Source organism: Desmodus rotundus, chromosome 1 (assembly GCF_022682495.2).
Source record: "Desmodus rotundus isolate HL8 chromosome 1, HLdesRot8A.1, whole genome shotgun sequence".
Classification (NCBI taxonomy): Eukaryota; Metazoa; Chordata; class Mammalia; order Chiroptera; family Phyllostomidae; genus Desmodus; species Desmodus rotundus.
This window is the reverse complement of record NC_071387.1, coordinates 205,765,980-205,782,045: the sequence shown is the minus strand read 5'-3', so window position 1 is coordinate 205,782,045 and position 16,066 is coordinate 205,765,980. Positions and strand designations below refer to the sequence as shown.

The 16,066-nt window shown below is 42.8% G+C and overlaps 1 protein-coding gene across 3 annotated transcripts in view; it reads right to left on the bottom strand.

Moving 5' to 3' along the window:
• Window positions 1-16,066, bottom strand: part of NNT (nicotinamide nucleotide transhydrogenase) — a 76,281-nt gene that overhangs the window by 49,176 nt on the left and 11,039 nt on the right. For all 3 annotated transcript variants that reach the window (XM_045204818.3, XM_053914728.1, XM_024571937.3), the window contains exons 4-7: window positions 14,357-14,574; window positions 10,785-10,872; window positions 8,756-8,844; window positions 4,795-4,982 (exon numbers count right to left, since the gene is read on the bottom strand). In XM_045204818.3, the coding sequence (XP_045060753.1) occupies window positions 4,795-4,982; window positions 8,756-8,844; window positions 10,785-10,872; window positions 14,357-14,574 (583 nt within the window). The remainder of the gene's footprint in view (window positions 1-4,794; window positions 4,983-8,755; window positions 8,845-10,784; window positions 10,873-14,356; window positions 14,575-16,066) is intronic.

Sequence of the window (16,066 nt, the reverse complement as noted above, 5' to 3'; positions counted from 1 at the left end):
ACTCTCACCACGTGAACAGGGGTACAGGGCAACCACGGGCAACCGAGGGCAATGACACTGAGAATGGCTGGCATGGGCTGGCATGGGAGACCCAGCTGAGGGCTATGAATGAAGGAAAAGGAGGGCTTCCTACCCAGCAGGCGATGGTAGAAACTACGGAGGAAGTGTTAACTGGCTTGGGAAGGATTTTGAAAGGCAGGGCAGGGCAGGGATGCATTCCAAAGGGAAGGAACAATATGTGTAAAGGCCTGAAAGTCCTTGGCCTATTTGAGGAGATCAGAGCAGCCAGCACGACTGAAATCAGACCCAGAGAGTAATAAATTAGTTTAACACGAGGCCCAAAAGCTAAATCGGGACTAGAAACTGAAAGGTGAGGAACACCGTACCAAGGAGGACAGGCTTTGTAGCGCAGGCTGGGGGCATGGGGCTAACGTGATCCAACCCTGATTATTTTAGACACCTTCATCGAATGATGCTGGGACCGCAGGGCTCCAAGACAGTCACCACTATTGAACAAAACCCCAGGATTTCCAACAGCTATGGCTCAATCACAAAGCAAGGGCAAGACCTGAGGCAGGGAAGGGGACAGTGGAAAAGCTAGATGGTCTCTTGATGCTTAGGATTTTTCCAGAAGGTGGTTTCTGTCAGCACAGGCTTGGTGTAAGCCCCACAGTCCTCAGTTCTCACTGGAATTTGGGGGAAACCTGCCTACACACAGTCAGAGCTACAGCACCCTGATGCCTCCTCACCCCACCCCGACCCTCCCCTCCTTAACTCCCTGATCAGATTTTCAACCTGATTCCACCTCCTCCTGATCAACCATTCCAAGTCTGTGAAAAGTCTCTCCAAAACACGAGGGATGCTTGGAAAAAGCCTCTCGCGTCTCAAAAGGTGTAGCAGAAAAAGACTATGAGCACAGCCGGAATAGTCCCTGGGAGCAGGGCTGCCTTACTTTCTGAGGGTGGTGTCCAAGGTCAAAAAGCTGGACAGGGAGGTGGGGGGCTCGCCCTTGCGAGCAGAGCACCACCAAATGGCACTGTCGGGGAGGCCCCATCCTGAAGTCACCCACATGGTGTGAAATCCTAGCCTCTAACCCAGCAGCCAGCCCCACCCTAGGGGTGTAGGTGATGGAGCATCAGTGAGGTACAAAGTCCCCGGCAGCACGGTAGTTTGCTGGCCACAGAAATATTTCACTCCCCACACAGCCCACAAAAGAAGAACATCATTGTTTTCTCAAGCCCACTGACTGACGTGCACCTACGAGTCAGGTCGCAGCCTGAAACTCGCTGCCTGTGTCCCTCTCAACACAGTCACCCACACCCCGCCTCCACACAGCCACAAGGATCCCAGTCTCAGGGATCTCAACTCGGAGCACTTCTGACATTTAACTTAATCCCCTCTGGATCCCACTCAAGGAAAACCTCAGAATAACTTTGCCCTAAGCGTCTTCCAGGCATCAGACACGCTGTCAGGTGGCCCAGGCAAAGGCTCAGGACAAAACCCTGCAAAGGTACAAGGCCCAGGACACTGATTTTCAAAGGGCATTTGTACCTTTTCGGGGGGGGGGGGGGGGACAAAAAAAAACAGAACTTATTTATTAAGAATTGTATATTTATTCTTCCACGTTGAAACTTCAGTCGCCTTCAAAGTACTCTCCATTTGCTGCAATACACCGACCGAGACTTTTTTGCCCACTGCTCAAAACAGTTTTTTGAACTTGTCAATTTTGATGCCTTTTAGCTTCTGCTGTTTTTTGTTTCACCTCTTCCACATCAGCAAAACTTTTCCCCTTGAGGACTTTTTTCATCCAGAAAAACAAAAATCGCTCAAGGGGCGAGATCAGGTGAATAGGGAGGGTGGGGCATGGTGTCATGCCATTTTTGGTCAAGAACTGCTGAACACTCAGCTTGGTGTGGGCAGGTGCGCTTGTAAATCACCTATCATGAGATGGGCAAACACGTTGAAAGAGTCTTCAAAAAAATTCACTGGAACCAAATGCAGCCTCTCACAACAACGCCAGCTGGTACACTGATGCAGATGGGTTCTGAGAACACTCACTTAGCAGGGGAAGCCTGTAGTACAAAGGACCCACCCTACAGAAGATAATTCCAGGTTTTGGGGTGCCTCCCCCTCGTATACAATCTTTTCAATCTCTTTTAATGCTCACACTTTCAGGTTTCAGTCCCCCAAAAATAGGAAAGATCTTTAAAAAGATCATCTTCTCCCGTACAATATTTTAATTCACTTTTTTTTTTTTTTGGTTTTCAAAAAATTAAAAATAAACAGAAAGGTCCTTTTCAGACCAGCTGTCTGAGTGCGAGCTGGGGACTGAAGCACTGGGCTCTCTGCAAGTGTAGTGCACGGAGGCAGAGCGCAGCTTCGGAAAAGGCTGAAGACAGGAAAGACTCAATGGAACACATTGATTAAACTTCTCAAGAAGGCTCCTTTAAGAGTTGTTATACAGGCCCTGGTGGGGTTGCTCAGTGGGTAGAGCATCGTCCCAATATGCCAGTGGTTGTGGCTATGACCCCCGGTCAGGGCACATACAAGAACCAACCAATGAGTGCATAAAGAAGAGTAACAGCAAATCGACGTTTCTCGCTCTCTCTCCCTCTTCCCCTTTCTCTCTCTCTAATTTTTTTTTTAAAAACTTGTTACACAACTTGACCTTCCACTAAAGTTCACTTACTGCAAACTACTTAGAAAAAAATAACAGCCCAGGCTGGGTGGCTCAATTGCTTGGAGCATTGTGCCATACTCAGAAAAGTGCGGATTCACTCCCCAGTCAGGGCACACACCTAGGTTGTGGGTTCGATCCCTGGTCAGGGTACATATGGGAGGAAACCAATCAATATTTCTCTCTCACGTCAATGTTTTTCTCTCTCCTTTCCTCTTTTCCTCCTTCCCTTCCTCTCTCTAAAATCAATAATCATATCCTCAGGTGAATATTTAAAAAGTGATAATAAGATATTATGGAGGGCATGCCCTAATATGTGTTTTACAAAAGAAATCATGAGTTCTATCACTCACTTCAAGCTTTATGATCAATGATAATTCTACACGCTGTGTCCAAACCTCAGTTCTTTAGAAAGGTCTGGCTGACTATATGGACAAATGCTACAGCACCCTCTGCTGGCCACTTGTCACATCTAGTCAGCTCAGGACTCCTCTCCCCAACACACAACGGCATCCAAGGTCAGATGACACACCAGGTTGCCCCATTCCTTCTTCAAAGCCACCTGTGCAAGGGCTGAGCCAGGAGTCACAGCAGGACAAATCCTGAAGGGCTCTCCTCCGGCAGATGGCACAAACACCACTCTGGGCCCTGGCCAGCCTGACCCGCACCCCCCTGCAGGCCTCATTTCTACACTCACAGCGGCCTCGGTGTGCTGAACCCTGTGACCCCGCTGCTTGGCTGCTCGTCCAGCCAGCTCTGGTGGGATGGGGGTGTCTGGAGAGACCAGCCCTCCTATCAGGCATCACCAGGCACACAGAGGACAGAAAGAGGAGCTTGGGAGGCACGTTTTCCCCACAAACTCATAGGTATGATGATAAACCTCCTGCCCCTGGGTCTATCGTAGCTAGATTTGGGGGGAAGTGGGGCAGAAGAGACCTTCTCCTCCCCCGGGACCTCATGACAAAGCAACCTCTAGTTGTCCACAGTTCCCTGGAGAAGGTGAGGCTCCTTTGGTGGATCAAACATGAGAAACGCCGTAAGCTCGCATTACATGGCCCCCTTTCTTCCAGGAAGGGAAACGATTAGAGTCGGCATGGTATTCACTATCCAATAACACAAGGACAGGTGAAAGGTAAGAATATAAAAGGTGCTAGATCAAGCTACTGCTTATTAATTAATAAGTGCTTATTGGTTTGGCATCTATCATTTATTGAGTGAAAAACATTCTTTAGAAGAGGATATAGTAATGGACTGGAAAGTAATTCCTGACATCGAAAAAGCTCTCAGTTTGGTTGCAAAGACCAAACATGTGAAAGGAAAAAGTTAGAAAGTGAGAAAGTGCCATATCCTTAAGTAAAAAATACAGGGTCCGGCAGAAGTAAGGCCTGTTTGAGTGTGGTTGGTAAGGTAACAATAGAGGTGTAATAATTTATAGTTTTACTTTGAATGTTTCACCTAAAATGTCATATGGTGTGCTTGAGTATGATATCATGTTACAGAATTACATGCTTATGATTTTGTAATAAAAGCTTTTGTAATTAAAAAAAGGGGGGGGCCGGGGGGGTCGTTATTTGTGCTGGACCTGAATATACTGGAAATTCCATAAATAAACACACACACAAAGCTCCCCTCTCCTTCTCTTACACATACAGAAAAATGATCATCAAAATATTAATAACAGTCATCTCTGGTAGGACCCCAGATCTGCACTTTTTCTCCATGGTCTTCAGTACTGTTTGAATTTCCTACAATAAACAGGCAGCATCGTACCAAAGAAAACAGAAATCGATTAAAAACCAATTTATCAAGGATGTAAATAGAGGAAATTATGTGCAAATATAGTCTTTTTTATGTACAACTATATCTGGGTTCATAGAATGCGATCTGTGAACACAGATAAAAATACACAGAAAAAAAGACTGGAAGCAAATATACCAAATCATCAACGACCATTTTTCTCTAGGGGCTGCCGCGGTTTGGTCTTTTCTGCCTCCCAAGCGCTTTCTCCTGTTCTAGAAAGCAAACCGATCTTTACTTGAAGAAATGCAAACGTGAAACCCTCACTGGAAGACGTCACGAGCCAAAGCGCTGCCTCGGGGCCAGGGGCCGGCACACACCTGGAATGAGGGCGGTACTGATGAGAATGTCCACCTCCTTGCACTGCTGAGCAAACAGCTTCATTTCAGCCTCAATGAACTCTTTGGACATCTCTTTGGCGTATCCTCCTTGTCCCTCGCCAGACTCCTTCACATCCACCTCTAAGGGCTCAGCACCCAGAGACTTGAACTGCTCCAAAGCTGCGGCTCTGGTATCATTGGAGGGAAAGCAGAGGTTATTTTGGGCCCTTAATACAGATTCAAGATCCTCATTGACAAAGGCGTTTTTTCTAAGAAAAAGCTGAATATATTCAAAAGTGGAGGCTTTCTTCTTATATCTCTGATTGGACTGTTGCAGTGTTTTTCTAAAGGGAGGTAATGCTTTTTATGATGATTTTTTCCTGAGAAAAAAGAAAACTACAGGAACTTCTTAGTCAAATGACAAAAGGAATTTCGCTCTTTCCAACTCCAGGAACCTATGATGCTTCTCGAGGCTCCACTGTCAAGGACGAAGAGAAACCTGACCGACATTTAGATTTGACTTCATTCAAATCACTCAAATGGAGGTTTTTGTTGGTAAATGTTCTGATTTATGAGGACTTTTCCCACATGAATGACTCTTACTTAGACATATTTTACCGAAATTATTTTGTCCCCAAGCACCAATTAAACCATGTTTGAAAAAAACTACTTGTAAATGGTATAAATGTAAAGAGCCAACACATTCAAATTATGTAAAAAACATTCAGTTTTTTATAAATATATAAAACATTGTGGGTGGAGGTGGGGGAGGGAGGTGGGTTCGGCTGGGGTGGGATGGCAGGGTGGGGAGAAAAGGCATACAACTGTAATTGAATAACAATAAAAATTTTTTTTAAATTTAAAAAAACACTGTGGCCATGCATTGTGTACCAGCTGGAAAACTGGAGCCACCAAAGATCTCAGCTCTACGGTGTTCACCTCGCCCACACCCGTCCTACAGTGAATCCCAACTCCCCTAGCGGCAACAATCCCTCCGGCTACCTGGTGAAAACTCAAATTCCCAGGCCCCTCCCCACACCCGTTCAATTACAACCTCCAGCAGACGGACCAGAAGCTCTGTTTCCAGTAAGAGTCACAGATAATTCTCGCTGTGGGGGAACTTTCGGAAACTGTGGTCTGAGCCCATCAGTCCCTGGCAACTGTCCTGGTCAGGGAGCAGACCCAACGGGCAGGACACAAAGAGCATGGCAGGACGGGGTTGAGCAAAATGTCCTCTCCCTTTCTGCTGGCACGAGGGGAGTCTGCTGAAGCCCAGAGGGCAGCGGAGAGGAGAGCCAGACAGACCCTGGTCCTGGCCGGCACACGGAGCTGCTGATTTGGGCCTTTCCATGAATTCTCATGTAGGAGAAATGATACATTTTATGATAGTTGAAGCCGGTTTGAATGGGTGTCTCCTATTCCTTATAGCCAAAGGGATACAGCTCTTTAAACAGTTTAATAAGAAATCACTACTATTTTTAATAAGATTCATTCAAAATGATATGCATGTATCTGTGTGTGAGTGTATATAAATATATATCAAATGATCCTGATTTTGTTCAAAAGGTATAAAAAAATACCAAAAAAAATCATTAGCAATTATATCTGGCTGATAAAATTATAAGTTATTTTTATTTTCTCCCTTATGTTGCTCTGTATTTTTCAATAATGAACATGTATAATTAAGTACTCAATGCCATTTTAGAATCTTTGCCCTCAAAATAATCTCATAGTTTTACAATATTATATCTCGATATTTCAGATGTGAATACCTTTTGATGCAAAAATTCTAGTTCTAGGCATTTGTCCTAAGGAAATGACGAGCTACCTCCACATACCTCTGTTCGTATACACATGCGCACACACACACATGCGCACGATGGAATCCTATGCAGCCTTTAGAAATATGCACAGGTAAAGAGCCTCAGAATCTACTGCTAAGTAAAAAGAGTTAAACAGTACTATTAGTAAAATTGCATTTTTAATTAATGTGTAGGAAAGGGAACATGTACTAGAATACCAATAGTCACCTCTAGGTAGGGGGATTTTAGGGTATTTTATTTTCACTTTTTGTACTTCTCACATTTTTGTGGATTAGGGGAATAAGCATGTATAATTCTTTATGATCAGAAAGAAAGTAAACTGGGTAAGTTATGAAATTAACATATATCTCTTTTAATCATGTAAAATAGGGCTAATTAACCCTGCCTCATAGAACTATTGTAAAGGACAAATAAAACAAAGCATATAGCACAATGCCTGAAAGACTGTAAGCATTTAGGACAGGTATCTGAAAACGACAGCCCCTGACCTGCCAATTACTTTTGTAAATAAAACTTTATTGAAACACACACATACAGAGAAAGGTAAGAAAGAAATGATGCTTTTACATTTCTCAACTTTTAATATAGGCATTAGTAAGACACTCTCTATTATTTATGAGGGGAATGTCCCAGCTAACTGAAAGAATCCAAAAGTCATACCCTGTTAATATCACCGGCCAACGTGTTGTCCTTAGGTTTTTGGATGTTTAACTGAACATATATACCACTCAGTTATCCAAAAAGCATTTACAATCAAGTGTGTTTTCTAATATACACTTTCTAATATATTTGGATTACATATTTATAACATGATACCAACCCCCAGTCTCGAAATAGTTACTCCTGAGCTATAATTCTTAGAAAAGTATTATAGCAGTTAAACCGCTTCCTTCTTCATTGTATACTTGAGGTATCTTAATAAAGGTAAATAAAAATGGAGTTAAGCAACAGCTATGTTCTAGCCGTCTTCTCTATACACAATCTAAACCAATGACATCAATGAACAAATTCTCAGTGGTTAACCCAACACCAAGTTTCCAATCATCGCTCAGTCAAGTACAACATATACATTCCCATTTTAAGAATACTGTCCACTACAATGAAGACTTGAGCCCCTGCTCTCCGCAGGCTCAGAGGTCTTCCAAAACTTCACATCAGCAAACATCAAAAATTAAAAGACAGGACCGATGGCATGCGTAACTCTGGCTCTCCTTGGCTCTCGTCCTGGTGACCTCGGAAATGCCTTTTCCTATTTCCGCAGGACAGCTTTTTATTAGCACACCACTTCTCTAAATGCCAGGCGAGCACTGTGAACCATATTCTACAGAACACTTTTTACTCTGAAAAGTTACATTCTTTCCACCCTCGAGTGGTGGTAAATTTTTTCGATCATTCTATATTGCAGGTTAGCAGTGGTATTATTCCTCTACTGACCTCAACTGATAATGAGTAACTACACGGCTCAACCTCAAAAAAGAACTAGAATGCAAATGACAACAATATTCAATAAGCATTTAATGAGATCCAGTATCTAGTGTCTTCCGAAAGATTACTTTTAATGGAACTTCCCTTTAATGAAATTCTAGGAAAATGTCGATATGTCTGCTTTAAAGAAATATACAAGGAATACGATCAAGTACTTTCTCCTAAGGGCTCTGCTGTTGCGCAATCAGCTTTATCTGCTTCTATCCAATCAATGCAGAGCACGCCCCTTACACACACACCCCAGTCTATTCTCTGAGGTGTCTCCTATACTCCTTCAGGCTCACAAATATCTGTGTTCACACCCAACCTAATTCCAACTCATTCTGAGCAGAGATGGGGCACAGGAGAGCAACAGTTAGAAGCTGAGGACAGAGATAGCTCTGGTCCCATTGCTAATCCATGAGAAGAAACAAAACTGAGTGTGAGCTTTCAATTCTTTTGTTTTGTGTTGTTTTTCTCATTATGTCTGCTGTACTGAGTCTCCGTCTTTAAATGTTTTCCGCTAAGCAATACTTTTTCACTTTGAGTTAACTTTGGAAAAGTGGACATATTTTAAAAGCTTTCAATGTGCTCCCTAAATTGATAAATTCTATGGAAAACATCCACCTGAAACGTGTTTTTTCCTCGACAGCAGTCTCTAAGAAAGCGCTCACCTAGTGTCGAATCCTCGCACGATTGCCCCCATCGACTTGGCTGCCCCGGCAGAGGCGAGCCCGGCCACGCCCCCGCCGATTATCAGAATCTAGGAAGGAAGGCAGAATCGGTTTGTTTTCAATCACGTTCAATGTCAACCGATGACAAAAACTCATCTGCTAATAACTCTCAGTGCCTGATAAACAGCCGGCATTCAGTAACAAACCAGGTGGTGCTGTGGCAATGACCAGCCCCCATAGAAGGTACTGAGTGGAGAGACAACTCTTTAACTGAAGGCCACTGTTTTTTTTAAATTTGTCAAAGGAGCACTACTGGCAAAGGCATCAACCGTCACCAAAAATAGCCCGACAATCAGCATTCAGGGTAAAAGCTACACCCAGCAAGATCAGCATTATTATATGTGTTAAAGGTCAACAGGTTCTTTCGGAAAAGCTCCTTCTACTAACATTCCCAGTGTAGCATTCTAGCTCCCCCTCGCCTCTCAAATGGTTAGGTTTCACTAAGTTCATAAAATAGCAAAATAAGTTACAAAGATGGGTACAACTTTGGTGAAACATCTACTCCAACCCCAATTTCAAGCTCAAATGCTTCTGAAAGGAACAGCAGGTAATCACTGCCTAATTTTTACCCATTCTGAATGAATTGTTCCTGAAATACAAAGTAATGTCATTAATCCCCCGAACCACGGGAGGCACAGAGCCAAGGAAACCAAAGAATTCCTCAGAAACAAGAGTCTCCTTTGCCTTCTAAGAAACAAAATGAGAACAACGTTGTCTCCAGTGCGGAGTAAGCCGTCAGAGAAAAGCCCTATTATGCTTCCCAGTCAATCGAAGGCAACTCCTTGTTGAGGGAGGGAGGGAGGGAGAGGAAAAAAAAAAAAAAAGAACACAGAGAAAGAATGCCACCCACAGAAACAGTGAAGCTTATGGACTGCTACCCACCCATCATGCCCACACCTCCTTCTCCCCTTTAAGAACACTGGACTAGTCTAATGGTGCTCCAGTGACCCTGGGCAGTGTCTCAAAAATCCTCTGAATTGCTCTCAATGGTGATGGTTTGTTTGGGGTGGGGGTTGGTGGGGGGAAAGGGGCAAGCATCTACAGGGAAAGGGATAAAGAGGGGCCAGAAGGAACAAACAGGCTCTGGCAAAAGACCCCACAATTTAAAAGAGGGAATGGCACTAGAACAAAGCAGGAATATCCTCTCTCTCCACTTGAACACTTAACACTTTCTCCACCTGGCCTGTTTTTAAAGCAATTAACTAGATTTCTCAAAGTGGACATTGTCTTCTTTTCGTTTTCCTAGGTAATTTATTTTGTGTGAGAATGCGGGGTTAATAACGACAGAGTACTTAAAAGCAGGGTGCCCCCATGAACCTGCACCCCACAGACAGGTGCGCGTCCCGCGGTGGATGACAACAGTTAAAGTCCCGTTTCCTGTGCCGTCTGATGTGCTCTCATTGTCATCGAGCGAAGGAAGGGTGGGGGGGTCACAACGTAATCTACCCTTTCACCCGGCCATCCCCACCGCTCAACTCTCCACTCTGCTCTCAATTTAGACTAAAGAAACCGCACCCTCTCCTCCTGCCAAATATCCTGATTACACCATCTCCCATTTCCGGTCCTCCTGACCCAAAATTAGACAAAAAGTAAGGAAACCAAAACAATCTTTTCAATGAACCAAAATGTCACAATAATTGGGAAATCAAGAATTAGCTGAATGGTATCTTGAAGCTTTAAAAAAAAATAGTAATAAACGGGCTACACAGAACAAGTTATCCAAAATCCCTTTAAGAATTCAAGTAAATCAAAAACAGAAAAAAGACTAGAATGTGTACGAATGTCAACAATCTTTTTTTTCAAGCAATTTTAAGCAGCTCTGAGGCCCCACCATACATCTGCACACGCCACAAAGGTCATTAGTGTGCAGGTAACATAACAAACCGGGAAAATAGCCGTCTTTTAAAACCCTACACACCCTCGCCACTAATGAGTTCCTACCATGAGCAACGGGCCACGTTTCACCTACCTTTGCCGGAGGGACCTTCCCAGCAGCTGTGATCTGACCGGTAAAAAAACGTCCGAAATGATTTGCTGCTAGTACAACAGCCTTGTAACTTTAAAAAACAAAAAAGAAAAGAAACAAATGAATAATTCCATACAGCAAAAGATGTTACGCTCCTACATCCTCATAAGTCACCCATTACAACTGAATCATCAAAGAATAGCTAACATTTTGCAGAGTACCTACTATGTGTCAAAATGGTTCTAAATGCTGTAGATACACTTACGCCTTTAACCTTCACAACCATCGGGCGCATAGGTACAATTATCATCTTCATCTTACAGGTAAGGAAACTGACACACAGAGATGAAGAGACCTGCCCAAGGTCCCCCGGTTAATGAACGGCAGAGCCAGAAGCCTAACCCAGCATCCAACCTACAGAGACTACTCTTTTTTTTTAATTTTTAATTTTTTTAATTTTTATTGTTATTCAATTACAGTTGTATGCCTCTTCTCCCCATCCCTCCACCCCACCCCAGCTGAACCCATCTCCCTCCCCCACCCCCACCATCCCCACCCCCCCCACCCCCCCGATTTTGTCCATGTGTCCTTTATAGTAGTTCCTGTAATCCCCTCTTCCCACTGTCCCCACCCCACTCCCCCCTGGCTATTGTTAGATTGTTCTTAACTTCAACGTCAGAGACTATTATCCTTGACATTCTCCACCTTCTTTATAACAAATACTGCAGAAGCTTGGTTGTGATTTTTTTTTTTTTAATTAAAGAAAGACAAGAAAATGCTCACAATGCTTTTCTTTGGGTACTGGAATCATAGGTATTTCAAATCTTCTGTTTTACTTTTTTATATTGTCCCAACTTTCTTTGGTGATGATACAGTATTTATATAACAGGAAGAAAACTTTGAAATTAAAAATTTAGGCTTGCTATATGCCTGTATATAATAAAACTCCAACTCCAACCTCAGAACAAAAATAGAAAACACCCCCTTGATCTCTATTGGTTGAAAGCGTGGGATTCTGAGACAGAGGGGCCTCAGTTCCCGCCACGTCCTCCGCTGACTAGCTGGACGACCGCGGGCACATCTGGTGTGCTCGTGTGTGAAGTGGGGACAAAGAGCGTCTAAGTGTTTCCATGAGGAGTGACTGACATAATGCAGGGAAAACACCTACCCAAAGCCCGTCACTGTAAGTGCATGGTAAATATTAGTGCTTTTAGCTAAATACACGCTCCATGCAATAAAAACTAGTAAAATATACCATCTTTTCTTTATCAGGATACTTTTAACACATTACACGAATTTCACTGTCATACCGTTTATACCTAAAAGACACTTTTACACATTCTCACTCAGTAACACCCACTCTAGCGTCCTGTTATAGTGCAACTATTTAATGATAAGCTCCACCTGCTGGCGTGCAATAAAACCTTGCCTTAATCCTATTTTTATAAAATAGTACATGACATAATAATTGGTGCAAAAGTATGCACTAAGTTAAATTATATTAAAAGCTGGAAAATAATATTTTGGAGATTACATGATTTGTTAGTCTATTTCTGAATCCAAGTGATAGAAACTTTCAAACATGATAAAGCAAACATGATCAAGATTCAAAGGCCACTGTAAGCAATTAAATTTGGAGTTAATGTTTTAAAAGATGCAGTTGCTACACTGAAGAAAACAAACTTGATTACATAGAAAATGTGCAAGAAAACATTGATGGAGGGGAAAGGTGAAAGTGGGCTTGTTTTTGGTGAGAGCAACAAAGCTCAGAATCGACCTCAGTGAACTGGAAGGAAGGTGTCTTCAACATAGTGTGGCCGTGTGTGTGTGTGAGTGTGTGTGTGTGATTTAGACAGAAAATGATTTCTGTCTAAATGATTTCTGATACTAAATAATACATCTCAAAGTATACCCTTTGCACATGTCAACTCAGGACATAAGTAGCGATTCTTTAAGTGTGTTCCAAGGGTCCCCACAGGTTCAAATTCCACCCAGCCCTGGGGCCCCAGTGGGTGGGATAGAGGAGAGACATGTTTCTGGACACCCCTCCATCCCTCAACCCAGCTAAGGCCACTCTGCCCTGAGTGGGTTTGTTTCCATTGCCTCATCACACTTCATTTGCTCAAAAGATTCTGCAGCTAAAAACCACTAGTCTAGAGCTGCTGGTTTTGATAACCTTTCCAAAGGTACATCTCACATGACAAAACCAACAGCACCTGCCCTTAAAAGTTTATGTTGTACATCTTCTATATAAAAGTTTAAGTCCCTCATTGCAAAACATAGCTCTTCTACAAACTAAATAAATACGGCAAACATTTATTTTGTTCCTTTATATGTAAGTTATATCACAAAAAATAGCTTTAAACCAACCATTTGCCATATTACACAAGGGCAACAAATTGTGTTTTCACTTTGTCATTTTTCTTTATCGATCTCATTTACATCCCAAGTGAGCAGCTGAAACCCAAAGTAGAGTCTGTGGCACATGATATGCTGTACCTAAGATAAAAACCTAAGAAAACTTTCAGCTCGAGCGCCAGGCTTTATTCAGGTTATTCTTCTTATCACGCACTGTTTTTTTTAAACATTTTCATTTTTGGTGCCTCATTCATATTAGCAAACTGTCACTACTAATAGTTTTCATGTGTAAAATCTCATCCAGCTACTTTCTTAGATGAGCTGATTTCATAAGCATCCTCTGATTTCCCGATCCTTCCCACCCTCCGAGCCGAGTGAGCGTCACGCCACACTCACAGGGCTATTCCCATCCCTCCCCAGTGGCAGGCGGGACTACGCAGAGCCCGACCCCTCCGAGCAGACGGGCCCTAGCCAGGATGAGTCTCCACACAGCGCTCCAGGCAGCAGACTCAGTGCATCAGAGCTGGACGGCCAACGAAGTCGATCGCCCTCTTGGCCGTTCAGGTTAGAGGAACAGTTCGCCTTCAGTTACCAGCATAGGTTTGGCACCAGATGAAACTTCTTCAAGTGCAGACATTTTCCCTACTAAGTATTTTATGAATTTACTGGAGCAAAACCTAATTAAAATGCTGAAATCTCTTAATATGTATATATTAGATTGAAACATAGGAAACTGCCAATATCCAACCATTTTTGACCTATAAAAACTGCAAGTTATGTTAACTAAGCTTATTGTGGTAATCATTTCACAACAGATAACGTGAATGTACATGTCACCCTTAAACTTACACAGTGTTATATGTCAGTTAGACCCCAATGACACTGGGGAAAAAACAGCTATTTCAACCTCATATATACCTGTATGCACACATAGATGAAACACACAGATTACAAATAATCTGCCAGTTATTTCCTTTCCTGGGAAGAAATACTCCTCGCCTTCTACCCAGGAAGGTTAAAAAGGCGCACACAACACGGAGAACCATTTCCTATCTGATGACTGGGAAACGATAAAATGAGTCTTTAAAAAATAATTTAGGTGCCCTCTCCAAAGGCTGCAGTCTCCAACCACGGCCACAAGTGAGAGGAGAGCTACGGCGAGTGTGAGTCTGGAACGCTGCCCTCCTCCCCTTCGGTGGAGACAGAAGAGAACCTACCCGGCAATGTTGGCCATGGAGCTTAGCGCGTCATATCCCTGAGCAATTGTGACTCTTGGAACCTGGTCCATTGCCAAAACTGTAGTTTTCCTTTTGGAAAGTTTATCTAGCAAGTCTGGATTTTGGGCTGGATAAATAAAACTAATCAGTGTTCCCGAGTTCTTTAAAAGGTCCGCTTCATGAGTGTTTAATGCTGGATTGAGCATGGGGGCTCGCACCTGAGGGAAAAAAGCAAGTCACCCATTAGAAATGCAAATACCTTTATCACATTTTTTAAGAGGACAATTTACATAATACACTAGGATGGAAACAATACTCCAGCAGCGATCTTTGAGCAATAAATTTCTGACTAAAGTCCTACACAGGGTAAGGCCACAAAGACCTACGGCATCTTTCCTCTGACGACGTGCACACAGGACAGGGTCAAGAGCACATACCTCTCAAAATAGTGCTGGGACAGGTCTGACAATGAACTACAGGGCAAGGGAACAACATGCAGGTTCTTCAGCAGGCCTGTCCTCCCAAAACCTATGACTCTGGTGCAATTAAGAGACATTATAGTAAGCAGGAGGTTTTGGTTGTGTATGCAAAGATTCAATTCTTCTCATTTTAAGAAGCATAAACATTTGGGGTATTGCGAAGTTAAGGACATTATAAGCTAAAATCTCCTGGTCATATATACAGATTTATATCACTAACATTCCAGATGAATTCAAGGTCCGGCAGAAGTAATGCCTGCCTGAGCGCGGTGGGTACGGTAATGATAGGGGTGTAATAATTTATAGTTTTATGTTGAACAATTCACCTAAAAGGTCATATGGTGTGCTTGAGCGTGATGTTGTTATGTTACAGAATTATATGCTTATGCTTTTGTAATAAAAGCTTTTGCAATGTAAAAGGGGCATTATTTGTGCCAGACCCTGTATTTAGACAGATGAAATCAAAGTATCACTGAATTGGGTTTAAGCAAAAAGCTACAATAACCTCTGTTAAGAAGTATCAGGTCAGTCAACAAATACACACTCCACATGCTTGAAAGTTCCCAATGTCCACGTTTTAAAGGCACATTTTTCAAATTCCATTTTGAAAGGGTTTTAAAATGTGTTTTATATCCAAGATTAAAATCAACCTTCAGTGAAAGTTTAGCTCCCAGTTCACAGTAGTACTTTTAGGCAAGTAAACATAGGGAAAAAAAAAAAAAAAAACCATCTCTGGGACTTAGGTTTTAAGAGGAAACAAACACAAACCCTGGGCCAATGCTTTCACTTCCTTTTACCTACGGGACACCTTCACCTGCTACTCCCATTTCAATGTTGATCTGGTCCTGCATGGGAGGTTAGGTTCTGGACTTTAACTAAGACGCTCTGACAAGGTCTACCTTTCCTCAGTGAGAATCTATAATGTACATTTAATAAAAAGTAGAGGACAACTTTGAACCGATTCTACTGGCCCCTATGGATGGATGCCCAGCAGAGATTGTTGATACCTGAGCGACTTAAGCCAATAGAATGCTCCCTTGAACGTGCTTTGTAGGTCACTAGTTCCTCAGGATGCTAACATGCTTGACTCAAAGGAGAGGCCCAGGGTCAAGCAGTTTATCAAGGCAAGAACGAAGTCCCTATATTACGGGATTTTCCAGTGCCTTGAACACGCTCACACATTGGAAAACTCTAAAAGGAGCACAGAGCATTTCCAGACTTATGTGTGCCC